The following is a 13,345-nucleotide window of genomic DNA, read 5'->3' as shown; positions in this document are numbered from 1 at the left end:
CTACTCATCCTCTATTACCTAACCTCACCTTTCCACACTCCTCCACAGAGAGCCTTCTGTAATTCCTCTCCTCACCCCTTTGCTGGGTTATATACATAATACCCCTGTGTGGCTATAACCTTGTTCTGTCCATGTTTCCAAATTATCTGCATGTCTATTTCCCCCACAACACTGTAAGCTGTTTGATGGAAAGGAGAGTACCCCAAACATATTTATTGATTTATTGACTCAATAAATGAGTGGTCCAATTAAAGCCTATAAACCAAAGTAGTCACAAAAGTGTATTTACTCTTTGAATATCAAGGAGGCTATTTAATTTGGATTAAAATTCATGCTGAACAAGAGAAGTCCTTCTGATTATTAATAATTTCAAAACATCCCTGCTACAGGGACTCTCACAGCATTTTTTTAATTTGTTTGTTTTGTTTTGGTTTGGTTTTTTGTTTATTCATTTTTGAGAGAGAGAAAAAGCATGAGCAAGGTAGGGGCAGAGAGAGAGGGAGACACAGAATCCGAAGCAGGCTCCAGGCTCTGCATGATCAGCACAGAGACCTATGTAGGGCTCGAACTCACAAACTGTGAGATCACGACCTGAGCCAAAGTTGACACTTAACCTACTGAGCCACCCAGGTACCCCTTGTTTTTAGTCTTTAAATAGCCCATCTGAGCACTGCAGGTCTCTTCCCCATCACTGTGCTCAATGAATGTTTGGGGAAACGTACCCATCACAGACCTAATGCTAACATTGATGATATATGATATACCACAGATACTGAATTCACCACTACAAAAAGCTGAAGTTTTTCCAAACTCAAATTCTTTGAAATGGTTTTATTCCCTACCAGAAAGATGGAAAAAAAATTTTTAATGATAATTTTTTTATTAAAAAAATTTAAGTTTATTTATTTTGTTATTTTATTTTATTATTATTTTTTTAATATGAAATTTATTGTCAAATTGGTTTCCATACAACACCCAGTGCTCCTTCCAACAGTTGCCCTCCTCAATGCCCATCACCCACCCTCCCCTCCCTCCTACCCCCCATCAACCCTCAGTTTAGTCTCAGTTTTTCAGTTTATTTATTTTGAGAGAGAGAGAGAGAGAGAGAGAGAACACAAGCAGGGAAGGGGCAGAGAGAGAAGGAGAGACAGGATCCCAAGCAGGCTCTGTGTGACTAGCACAGAATCCAACGTGGGGCTGGAACCCATGAACCACGAAATCATGACATGAGCCAAAATGAAGAGTTGGATGCGTAATCTACTGGGCCACCCACGCACCCCAATGATCATTTTCTTTTTAAAGCAGAAAGCAAATAATGTATCTCAAAACAGTCTAGTGCTCACTGACATATTTTATGGAAGAAAATAAAATTATAATTAATCAATTTAGGGGCACCTGGGTGGCTCAGTCAGTTAAGCATAGGACTTCGGCTCAAGTCATGATCTCACAGTTTGTGAGTTTGAGCCCCACGTGAGGCTCTGTGCTGACAGCTCAGAGCCTGGAGCCTGCTTTGGATTCTGTGTCTCCCCCTCTCTCTGTCCCTCCCCCGCTCGTACTCTGTCTCTGTCTCTGTCTCTGTCTCTCAAAAATAAACATTAAAAAAAAAAACTTAATTAATTTTGAGGTGATAGTTTTCAAAAATGAATAGAAAGACTTAAGAAAGTGGCCGATTCTGTGGTCCTTTTGAGACTTTCTTAAAATGGGGAAGGAAACTAACCTTTTGTGTGTCATATCCATGCTAGGTATTTTACATATATTGTAGTACTCTCCATTCTCAAGAGAACCCTATGAGATAGATTATCCCCTTTTTCCTTGAAACTGAGGTTTAGAGAGGATCTACATTTATGACAACATAAGATCCACATCTTCTCATGTGAGATAAGGGGATTAAGCACAACCCTGTCCATTTGCAGAGTCTTGATCTTCCAGTTACAGAAACCTAAAATTATGAGTGGGCTTATAAAAAAGTAAAGGAAATAATGATAAGCAGAAATGATAGTAATGCACATTAAATGGGCTGAGTGATTATTATTCTGTTGCTTCATCTGGTGCTACAGATATTAGCTAAGTGATACTGTTGATCTCTTGTAAACCATTTATATAAATGTTGGTGATGTAAGAATGTTTAAGATTTTCATGATCACAATATGCTTGCGGCTTTACCAAATTGAATAGGTAATAGTGAAATAAAAACATGCTGAACACTTATAACATACCTCATTCTTGTTTTTCTGTACTCTTTTCAGTACGTAAACTCTCTTTGCCTTGGCCCAAAATTTTAGCTCATCTGTTTACTATTAGTTTGCAAGGCTTGCTTGAATTTCATTGCCATAAACCATGTTGTTGGGCCCAGCAGCTGCTCTCTCAGTAACCCTGGTCTTCTGAACAGGCTCTAACAGCTACAGTTCTGACATCTGAAATGCTGAGAAATTATAGATGATAGGCCAGGGAATTGATAGTGCCTCTTTCTTACACACTTCAGACACCCGTATCTTTCATAAATTATACGGAGAGTAATGTGTTGTGAAGAGCCACGTCCTGAAAGGAACACCTGGGCATCAAGTGATAGCCTAGTAAGCTTCCTCTTAGGAGTAACAACACCATCTCTTATTTGGCTCACTTTTCTTTCAAAAACAGTAGATTTTCCAAAATGGTTGCATTTTACCCTTTTGCTGTAAGTGCTCTGTCCTGTGGTGAGGAATATTAATTCATTCCATAAGAAACATTTACATGCATCCTGCGTTCCTCCCTATGGCACGCCCTACAATTAAATTATCCATCGTGTTATAGGCTGTTTCTGCCCTGCCTTCCTGATAGAATGTAAAGACGGCAGGAAATAATGTCTGTTTTGTTCACACCCGAACCCCCAGACCCAGCACTGTGCCTGGGACACAGTTGGCAGGTGGACATTTATTGAATAGATAAATGGGCACCGGCTATTTGTGTGGTGCTATAGCGGTGACAGCTGTGGGTGTTCTTGCTGACCTAACAACACCTGCAGCTACGATGAGAAACCCCCACATCCCTCTCTACCCAGCTGAAGAGGAGGCTGGAGGGGAGGAGGCTTGGTGGAAGGAAGTGCAAAGACAGCTTTTAGGTAATGGACCAAAGGGGCCGAAACAGAAGCAGGTGCTGATGATTTCAAAAGTTACAGAATATTGTTACTTAACACTCAACGGAAATCCCTCCAGTGGGCCAGGCACGGACAGCCTTAAAAATAGAAAGCTGTCAAGATTTATGGCTGTTTTGAGGAAAACAGCTCCAAGAAAAAAAGCACACGTTTATATACCAATATATTTTAAAGTAGTGGCTGTCATTAAGTCTGTGCTAGTTTAACGACTGGTTTTGGCAGTGTTTCATTATGGAATAAAACCAGCAATTTTCTACACATCCCCTCACTAATGCCAGATACAGGCACATGTTACACCTTTCGGAGTCAACAGAAAGCCCTGTTTATTCAGGTCAGTGAATATTTCTTTAATACTAGAAGTTCTAGTTTTAGACAGAAATTTTTTTCAACTTAAGGGCCCAAACTGCTAAAGTTCTAGTTGACTATTCTACTTAACTGTTATTTTTATCAAAATAAAATGCTTGTACATTGTGCATAATGCAGTGTTAATTTTTTTCAATTTTAATGAAATAATTTAGGTATAGGTACATAATACCTATAAATAGTACTAAAAAGCTTGTAGTAAAAACAATACTCCCTTTCTCTCCCTGCTCCCTGCTCCCTGCCCAATGTTCTCTTCTCCAAAAGCAACAACTTTTTAGCTCATTTAGTTCTTTTGGAAGTTAACCCAATATTTGCATACAATAAACGCTCTCTCTGAAGCCTCCATTTGTCGTGTTCCTATCTGATTTGATAGACCCCTGGGCCCTGTATAACCATATTCCTGGTATGTTCCTTTAACACCACCTTGAGAATTCTCTTTGCCTGTCAAAGGAAATTTGTTTCTTGCATTGAGTCTTTTATTTCTTGCGTTGTCTTCTTTTGTCTTTTCTTGATTTATACCCCCATTGTCTTGCTATAATATTTTCCAGTTGCTTCCTAGGACAAAATGCTTTGAGGTGTATTTATTTTTTGTACATACTTGTCTGAAAATATTTATTTATGCATGCATTTATTTATTTATTTATTTATTTATTTATTTATTTATTTTATGTTTCATTTATTTATTTTGAGAGAGAGAGTGCAAGAGCAGGGAAGGGGCAAAGAGAGAGAGGGAGACGGAGAATCCCAAGCAGGCTCCACCCTGTCATCACAGAGCCCAACAGGGGGCTGGAACCCAGAACCAGGAGATCATGACCTGAGCCGAAATCAGGAGTCAGAAGCTTAACTGACTGAGCCACCCAGGTGCCCCGAGAATGTCTTTTTTCTACCCTCCCTCTTGATTGTTTGGCTGGGTATAGAATTCTAGTTTGGAAGTCACTTTGTGTCAGATGTGGAAGGCATTGTCCCATTGTCTTTTAGAGTTTGGTATTGCTGTCAAGAAGTCTGATAACTTATTGATTCCTGATCATTTGTATATATCCCATTTGTCCTCTCCAAAGCTTTAAAATGGTCTCTTCATCCCTATGATAACCAAGTTTGTCAGTGACATGACTTGTTATATATTTTGTTTTGTTTTGGATTTTTTTTTTTTTTTTTTTGCTTTGATGAAAACTTTCAATTTGGAAATTCATATTATTCCCTTCTGAGAAATTTTCTTGTATTATTGATTTCCTTCTGGTTTTTTTTCTGGTCTGTTTCTAGATCTCTTATTGGTAAGTTATTAGACTAATTTAATTTTAATTGATTTTTTATTTTCATATTTTTCCATTTTTCATTTCCATCTCTTGGACTTTCTGTTCTACTTTTGGGAGATTAACTTAGAGATATAGTATGGAATTTATATCCCATACTAAATCTCTATACTGTTTGTTTTTAGCTAACAATATGTATAATATGAATTCTAATAAGTGCATTTGCTATATTATTTCAATGTACTTCATTTATTTAACTAATAGAAACATTTATTAATAGAGTAGCCTGATTTGTTCAGTTTAGTTTGTTGTTCAGGTGACCCATTTGATTAGTTTTCTGTTTCACTCTCAAAAGTATCCTGTACTGGGTGATAAGTTACATGGTCACACTATTTACTGAGTACTTAGCATGTACCAAGTATTTTATATTTTTTCAGATTTTATTTTTAAGTAATCTCTACACACAATGTGGAGCTCAGACTCACAACCCTGAGATCAAGAGTCTCATGCTCTACCAACTGAGCCAGCCGGGCACCCCCACAAGTGTTATTTTAAGTGATATGTATATAACAATACATCTATGTAACAACCCAGTGGAGTAGATTCTGCTACCATCATTATGTAAATTAGGAAATTGAGGCATACATAATTTAAATAATTTTTCCAAGGTGTCTCAGCTAATAGGTGTGAAAGCTAAGACTTGAACTCAGGAAATCTGTCTGCAGAGCCCAGGCTTTAATCACTGTGATACTGCTTTCTAACTCTTCACAGTCTCCTATTTGGGAGATATTAGGTTGTTTCTGACTTTGTATTACTGCAAACACTGTTGGACTTCCTTTTAGCAAAACCTTTGTGATCTCCTTTATTATTTCCTTGGGAAGGATAAATTCCTAGCAAAACCATCTTTCTTGATTTTCAGCTCAGCACTCTTTCAACGATGCCATGCTGTGTACGTCTTGAGGATGGTGCTGACTAGCAAATCCTGTCATTACGAGAAGGCAGACAATAAGAAAGCAGATCGGGAGAAACAGCACTCTGGAAAGAGCCGTGTCTCTGTGACTCCCAAGTAAATGAAAAGATAGAGAAGGCTGTCGTTACTTCTGATCCTTTAAGACTTTTGCTGCTCTTCTTTTCCTGGCTAACATCGTGTGTGCTTGTCTTTGCCTTGGAATTTACAGCCTTCTTGACTACTGCCCTCCACCCCCATCTACTGTCCACAGGAACTTGAAGTGTTCATGAAGACACCATCCCTAAGATAAATCTACAAATTAGCAAATAAGTGGCTAATATCATGGGCTCTGGTTGGCAAAGAGGCAACTTTGTCATGACGTTAGGTCAGAGACAGGTCAGCAGCTCCTTCCTGGAATGATATTTACCTGTGAATAGTTCTGTTGATATAATCACCTCAGCAAGTCTTTCATTTGCATGAGTAAAAAAATCCACCCAAGGAGGCAGCCAGAGATTTTCCTAAAATCTTCCTTCTAAACCCAGCTTAAATTTCATCTCTCTCAGGAAGTTCTCATTGCTTGAATTCCTCCAGCTTCTCTGGCCTGATCTATACCAATTTGCACCATTAGGAGTATAAGAACTAGGATTTGTCTTTTATATCTGATTCAGCAAATATGAATGGAGTGCCCATACATGCCAAGCACTGTGTGAAACATAAGGAAAAGAAGAAGAAAACAAAATATTTCCATGCCCCACGATCTTCAGTAAAGGCGTGCAGCTTCTGCAGAACTCACGTAACTTCTTAAAATGAAAAGCCCTACTGGTTCACTGTTTACGGGGCATTCTCCTATGACCTCTTTTAATCTGACTGGAAGCTATTCTTTCATTTCCTATCTGTGCTTTTTATGCTTCTTGTTGAAATTAGAAATACCATATGTATATAATGGAAAACACCCAAGTGCAAATAGAAGAGACCGTATGAAAATGAGTTAACCATAGGGTCCTATATCTAGAGAAACTTAAGATATTTGAAACAAGAGAATGTTTTCTTTAATTCAGAAGGGAAAATAGAAGTAGCCCACACACAGTTACTGCAATTGTTCTCCATCAACGTATATTGTTTTAAAATCTTCTGTTTACATCTGTGTGTGTGTGTGTGTGTGTGTGTGTGTGTGAGCTTTTGGAAAGGAAGGAGGACCCTGCTTATTAATTCTTTAATTCTGAGCACCTGGCACAGGGCAGGTTTTCATTTCATGTTTGTCAAAGTATATCTTTATTGGCCTTTAGGATGCAATAAATTATATAACACACCGTTGATTTAATAACAGCTTTACGTGGGAGGGAAAAAAAAAGAGGCACCACATCTGTATACAACATTTGTAAACAGCTATTATAAAACACATCCTGATTTCAAGAAAGCCAAAGTTTAAAAAGTATGCCTCAGAATGGAGGAAATCCTTTAATTGTCCTTTACTGGACTTCTGGTCTCAAAAACAGAGTAAACTTGCCTCCGTTATGTCAGCGAACAAAAATTCTTCTTTTTTTTCTTTTGGACAAAAATTCTTTAGTGCTGGTTGTGTTGACTCAAATCATCCTACCCTTCCTTCAGTGCGCTTTTTGAGACCACTGATAACTTCCAAACATTTGTCTGTTATTGTTTTCCTGGATTTCCATTTCCTTGTATTAAACACCTCTGTTTGAAATTCTCCAAGCCTTCTATTGTCTCAAGGGCCCTTCCTCCAGGGCTCCTTTCTCTTACTGTAGCTCTCATTCATCTTGTCCCCAGTGTGGGCACCCCCCAAGGCTCAGTCCCCTTCTTTCTTCACTAGTGGTTCTCAGCCCAGGCTGCACATTGCAATCACTCAGAGAGACCTTTTAAAATATCCACACCCAGATCCCAACCCAGATCAATGGGATCAGTCAATTTGGCTGAAATATTTAGCACTGTGACCCTTGGTCATGGAACTTAACCTCTGAAATTCAATTTCTTCACTTGTACAATTAAGATGATGTTAAAATCTGCTTCATTAGAATGCTGAATACATTCTTATTCCCCATGATGACTGCAAATACCGTGTCCTCTTCTTTTTTTTTTCCATTTATTTAAAGCCTGCATTTCCTTGAAAACTCAAATCCTTCCTCCTCCCCCATAGCCTACGTAATCACAATTTATTTTGGTTTGTTTGCAAGTTATACTGAAAACCCAAGATGGGCCTATGAAACAGTCTCCTTGCTGATCTTCCTCCAAGTTTCAATTCTTTCTCTACATAGCCGTCCAACATTCCAGAGTAATCTTAAAAATTAGATCATGTTGCTTTCTACTTTAAATCACCCAATGAATTCTCTTTGTTCTTAAGTTACAATCCAAATTCCCTAACCTAGCTATGAGGTTCTATGAAATCTGACACTCATCTTGCTTCCCTCCCACTGATCCCCATAGTCTAGCCCCCCTGGTTCTAATCTGATATTCTCTTTCCCACCTTGGAGATTTGCTCATGCTGTTCACTCTGCCAGGACTGATCTTATGCTCATCTTTCCGAAGTCACCTTAATAATTACCTACTTGGTGGGGCGCCTGGGTGGCTCAGTCGGCTGAGCGTCCGACTTCAGCTCAGGTCACGATCTCGCGGTCTGTGAGTTCGAGCCCCGCGTCGGGCTCTGGGCTGATGGCTCAGAGCCTGGAGCCTGCTTCCGATTCTGTGTCTCCCTCTCTCTCTGCCCCTCCCCCGTTCATGCTCTGTCTCTCTCTGTCTCAAAAATAAATAAACTTAAAAAAACATTTTTAAAAAAATAATAATAATTACCTACTTGGTGAACACTTCTCTGACCCTCAGGCCCAGTAGTGTCCCTAGAAAAATCAAGTCTTTATATCCCATTAATATCCTTTGTAATGAAATATTTTATCATGAGCTGGATGGAATAGAGCAGGTTATTAACTTTTTCTTAATAAACCTCTATATTGATTGATTTGTTGCCACAAAGATGAATTATATTTGTAATGTTTAAAAGTTACTAAACAGCATGAGAGGGGTGCCTGGGTGGCTCAGTTGGTTGAACATCTGACTTTTGATTTTGGCTCAAGTCATGTTCTCATGGTTTGTGGGATTGAGCCCGCATAGGGCTCTGTGCTGACAGCATGGAGCCTACTTGGGATTCTCTCTTTCCCTCTCTCTCTGCCCCTCCCTGCTCTGTCTCTTTCTCTGTCAAATAAAAATAAACTTTAAAAACTTTTAAACTTTTCTAGTTATCATTTTGTAATTATAATTGTCTTCATTACACAGTCAGTATTTAACATATGCAGATTGGTTTTGTGATTTATACAAATATATATCTAATCTCCAATTTCCCAATTGAATCCACAATTTCTTAAGTATAGTCTTCTTATAAATGTTTGCATGTCATGACCTGGCATAATCCGTATCATATTCCCTAAAAATGAACATAGCCAACATTCTTTCATCCAAGGAAAGTAGTCAAAGCTTCAATATTTCTCAGATATTTTATTTCTTTTCTTTTCTTTTTTTTTTTATTATTTTAGAGAGAGAGAGAGAGAGTGCACAAGCAAAGAAGAGGGGTAGAGAGAGAGAGAGGGAGAGAGAGAATCTTAAGCTAAATCCATGCTGAGCGTGGAGCCCAGCGTGGGTTTCGATCCCATGACCTGAGCCAAAATCAAGAGTCTAATGCTCAACCAACTAAGCTACCCAGGTGTCCCTCTCAGATACTTTCTAACAAGTTTTCTATGTTTAAATAAATACAGCAGATTTTCATACTTCTATCACCAAAGTTTGTTGAAGTTTCTTTGATTTTCAGTGGACTCTAATGAGGTTTTTTGGCTTAGAAATACTTGATAGAGCATTTGTAGATAGATGCCTGCAATGTTATCTGATCAAGTGAGGTGGATATTTTAATGAGGATGTGTGCTTTGCAAGAAATAAATTGTAACTATTTCTCTATGGATTTAAACATAGGCTTTGCTTTGTAAGTTACAGGAATTGCCCAATGAGATCTTTTGTTGTCTTGGATTGTGTTGTAGTGACTAGTAGGTTTTTGACATGGGGTTTGAGGGCTTTTCTCTTTTCGGTAATTTATGTTGTTGTGGTAGAGCAAAAAGAGACTGGAACTCATTAATTTTGCACATGATAATAGCTATATCCTTCAACAAGTAAAAATGAGTGAAACAGGCTCCAGAAACTCTCACCTCCAAAAATCTAAGGATAACAAAGACATGTTGAATCTGCAGTCTTATAAAAGCAATGCTGATTGATCCCTTCCCTCTTAGGAAGCTGAATTATATGTGACAAACCTACGTTTTGCTCTTTTCCTGTAATTGAACATACCTTGAGGTGGACATGTTTAATTTAGGTTGCCTTATGATAGCATGAATTCAAGTGGATGTGTGACTTCAGTAGAATTACATTTATTAACCAAGGTTACCCATGATGATGGTTTCTAGGCCAACAGCATGAAATGAGGGTTTTTTTTTTAAACCAAAAAGATTATATTGTTGCTATTTCACAGAAAGCATTATTTATATAGTTAAATCTACCTTATCCACTTGCTACTCTTAATAGCTGCAGGCTGGTTCTCTTTTTCTCCACTATATTCTAACAGTTGCTTACTCTGTGCCTGTTCTGCCCCTCTTTCCTGCCCTTAATTAAACTTAATAGACCATGAAAATTGTGTTTTTATTAGGAATAAAAATTCATAGTTTTACAAAGAAATGTACCTGAAATAAAAAGAAATAAAGCGTTAATATACTTAAAGAAAAATTAACCCTGTTACTAGTTTAGGAAGGAAACACATCAATTAATTGGCTAATTAATTAATTTAAAATGTAGTAGCATGTGCTTACCATGGATTTTGGTATCTGTGTCCTATTTTATCAATAGTGGCTTGACTTTGTTCTCCATACTGCAAAAGAAAGAAAACTAATGTAACCTAATTCCAGGGCAAATTGATACCAATATGTCTAACAGTTTATACTCCTAGTCAAAAAGGGAGTCAGTCTGGGAAGTTAAATATCAATGGTAAATACAATTAAAAGAACATAGCCTTTGATTCTTGAGTGGAGTAAAAAAATACAAGAAGTAAAATAAATATGATCCTGTGTGCTTACTTTCCCCGTCTGTAAAACGACAGATATTAGCAGCAGGAAGAGTATAGTCCATAGTCTCTAAGCTCCTTTCTGTTTTTATGATTCTCTCTCTAAATACGCAGGTATTTTAAACCACTTTTCAGACTCAAACAGTCTAGCTCTTTTCACTTCACCTTATCTTCACAGAATTAGCAAGTGTGTTGGCAATAATGTAGGAAAGAGCTGGGTTATATACAGCCTGTGGTAAAGTGCAGATCTGAAAACTCCTTTCAGAAAGCGTAAGTTAGAATGTGGATAAAATATTTGTATCTTAGAACCAGTTCCCACATAAAAAAATAATCCAATAATCCCCACACTCTCTCATGAACATTGAAATGATCTGTTATCGCTGAATAAATGACCTCTCTATATGGGCTACTTTACCCCAGTAACTGACCAATGGATGGCACATTTTTTTTTAATTTTTTTTTCAAGGTTTTTTATTTATTTTTGGGACAGAGAGAGACAGAGCATGAACGGGGGAGGGGCAGAGAGAGAGGGAGACACAGAATCAGAACCGGAAACAGGCTCCAGGCTCCGAGCCATCAGCCCAGAGCCTGACGCGGGGCTCGAACTCACGGACCGCGAGATCATGACCTGGCTGAAGTCGGACGCTTAACCGACTGCGCCACCCAGGCGCCCCTGGATGGCACATCTTATGAATAAGCATGGGGAACAGAGGTGACAAATTTTTATTGAAAAGCGTTTTGGTTTATAATCATTGCTGAGTTTGCCATACTAGAGTTGGGAAACCATGATATGGATTATAAAAAGTATTTCACTTCAGTTTTGGAATGCAGTTTTCACTTACGTTGATATGGGAGGCTACATTCATAACATCTCAAAAAGTAGCAAAATTATAATTCCAACATCAGAGGAATTACTTAGTCCTTTTTCTTTTCTTCCCCTTTTCTTTTTTTTCCTTCAAGCTTACTTTAGGACATTCCTGATCAAGTCCTTCAGAGTTATTTGTGTTGACAAAGCAGATCTATTTATTTAAGTCATCTTCTCAGGGATGAAGATGAAATGTTGGTCCCTTCTAGCTCTTTAATATTTATGTATAAAATATATAAACAAAGGAAGGGACAAGAAAAAGAAGGTTTAAAGATTTTAAAAAATATTTGTTAATTTTTGAGAGAGAAAGAGTACAAGGTGGGGAGGGGCAGAGAGAGAGGGAGACACAGAATCTGAAGCAGGCTCCAGGCTCTGAGCTGTCATCACAGAGCCAGACACCGGGCTCGAACTCACGAACCTGAGCCAAAGTCGGGACTTAACCAACTGAGCCGGCCAGGTGTCCCAAGAAAAACAAGATTTAAATGCAAGGTTATCCCATTACACCATAGAAAATATGAAAAGTGGCAATCTGTATACAGTGGTAAGATCATGGTATAACTTTGTTTTTCAGTTGATTCCTGACATGTGATGCCCTAAAAATTGACCTTATCAATTAACTTATAAATAACTTTATTATCAGCATTTTGACAAAATTTCCAGGAATTGGACAATCATCTTTGATCTTTGTTCTCATTTTTAGTAATCAAAAATTGCATCATCTTAATCTAGACAGACTTTTATTAGAAACAGGCAATAGGGGCACCTGGCTGGCTCAGTTGGTAGAGCATGTGACTCTTGATCTCAGGGTTTTAAGTTTGAGCCCCACATTGGGTGTGGAGCTTACTCAAAATTAAAAGAAAGGAAGGAAGGGGGGGAGGGAGAAAGAAAGGAAGAAAGAGAGAAGCAACAGATTCTTTTGCCACCCTTTTCTCTTATAGCTATTAGTGTACATATAATGTCATAAAATATTCACCTAAAATAAACTGACGCTTCTCATCTTAATTTATTAATGAAATCCATCACAATTTATTTGGACAGTCATGCTGCATGTGGTGTTCAATCTAGTGAAATGCAGAATCAAAAAGATGTTTTTTTTTTTTTGTTTTACAGGTGAATTCATGAAAGACTGATTCAAAAACTAATTCAGCATCTCCATAGAAACAGGTAACAACTGATTAGTACAGTCTCTCTCTCTCTTTTTTTTTTTTTTACTTCTGTTCACATCTCTTGAGGTTTTTTTTTTTTTTTCTATAATTTATTTTTTATAATTTACATCCAAGTTAGTTAGCACATGGTGCAACAGTGATTTCAGGAGTAGATTCCTTAATGCCCCTTACCCATTTAGCCCATCCCCCCTCCCACACCCCCTCCAGTAACCCTGTGTTTGTTCTCCATATTTAAGAGTCTCTTAGGTTTTGTCCCCCTCCCTGTTTTTATATTATTTTTGTTTCCCTTCCCTTATGTTCATCTGTTTTGTCGCTTAAAGTCCTCATATGAGTGAAGTCATAGAAATTTGTCTTTCTCTAATTTCACTTAGCATAATACCCTCCAGTTCCATCCATGTAGTTGCAAATGGCAAGATTTCATTCTTTTTGATTGCCGAGTAATACTCCAGTGTGTGTGTGTGTGTGTGTGTGTGTGTGTGTGTGTGTGTTTGTACACACACACACACACACACACACACACA

At 38.0% G+C, this 13,345-nt stretch overlaps 1 protein-coding gene across 2 annotated transcripts in view; it reads right to left on the bottom strand.

Annotated features, from left to right (window-relative positions):
- The window catches only part of CB1H4orf45 (chromosome B1 C4orf45 homolog), a 98,662-nt gene that overhangs the window by 34,428 nt on the left and 50,889 nt on the right, over window positions 1-13,345 (bottom strand). For both annotated transcript variants that reach the window (XM_053216772.1, XM_053216771.1), the window contains exon 3: window positions 10,543-10,601. In XM_053216772.1, the coding sequence (XP_053072747.1) occupies window positions 10,543-10,601 (59 nt within the window). The remainder of the gene's footprint in view (window positions 1-10,542; window positions 10,602-13,345) is intronic.

Source organism: Acinonyx jubatus, chromosome B1 (genome assembly GCF_027475565.1).
Source record: "Acinonyx jubatus isolate Ajub_Pintada_27869175 chromosome B1, VMU_Ajub_asm_v1.0, whole genome shotgun sequence".
Taxonomy (NCBI): Eukaryota; Metazoa; Chordata; class Mammalia; order Carnivora; family Felidae; genus Acinonyx; species Acinonyx jubatus.
This window is presented reverse-complemented; position numbering and strand designations above follow the sequence as displayed.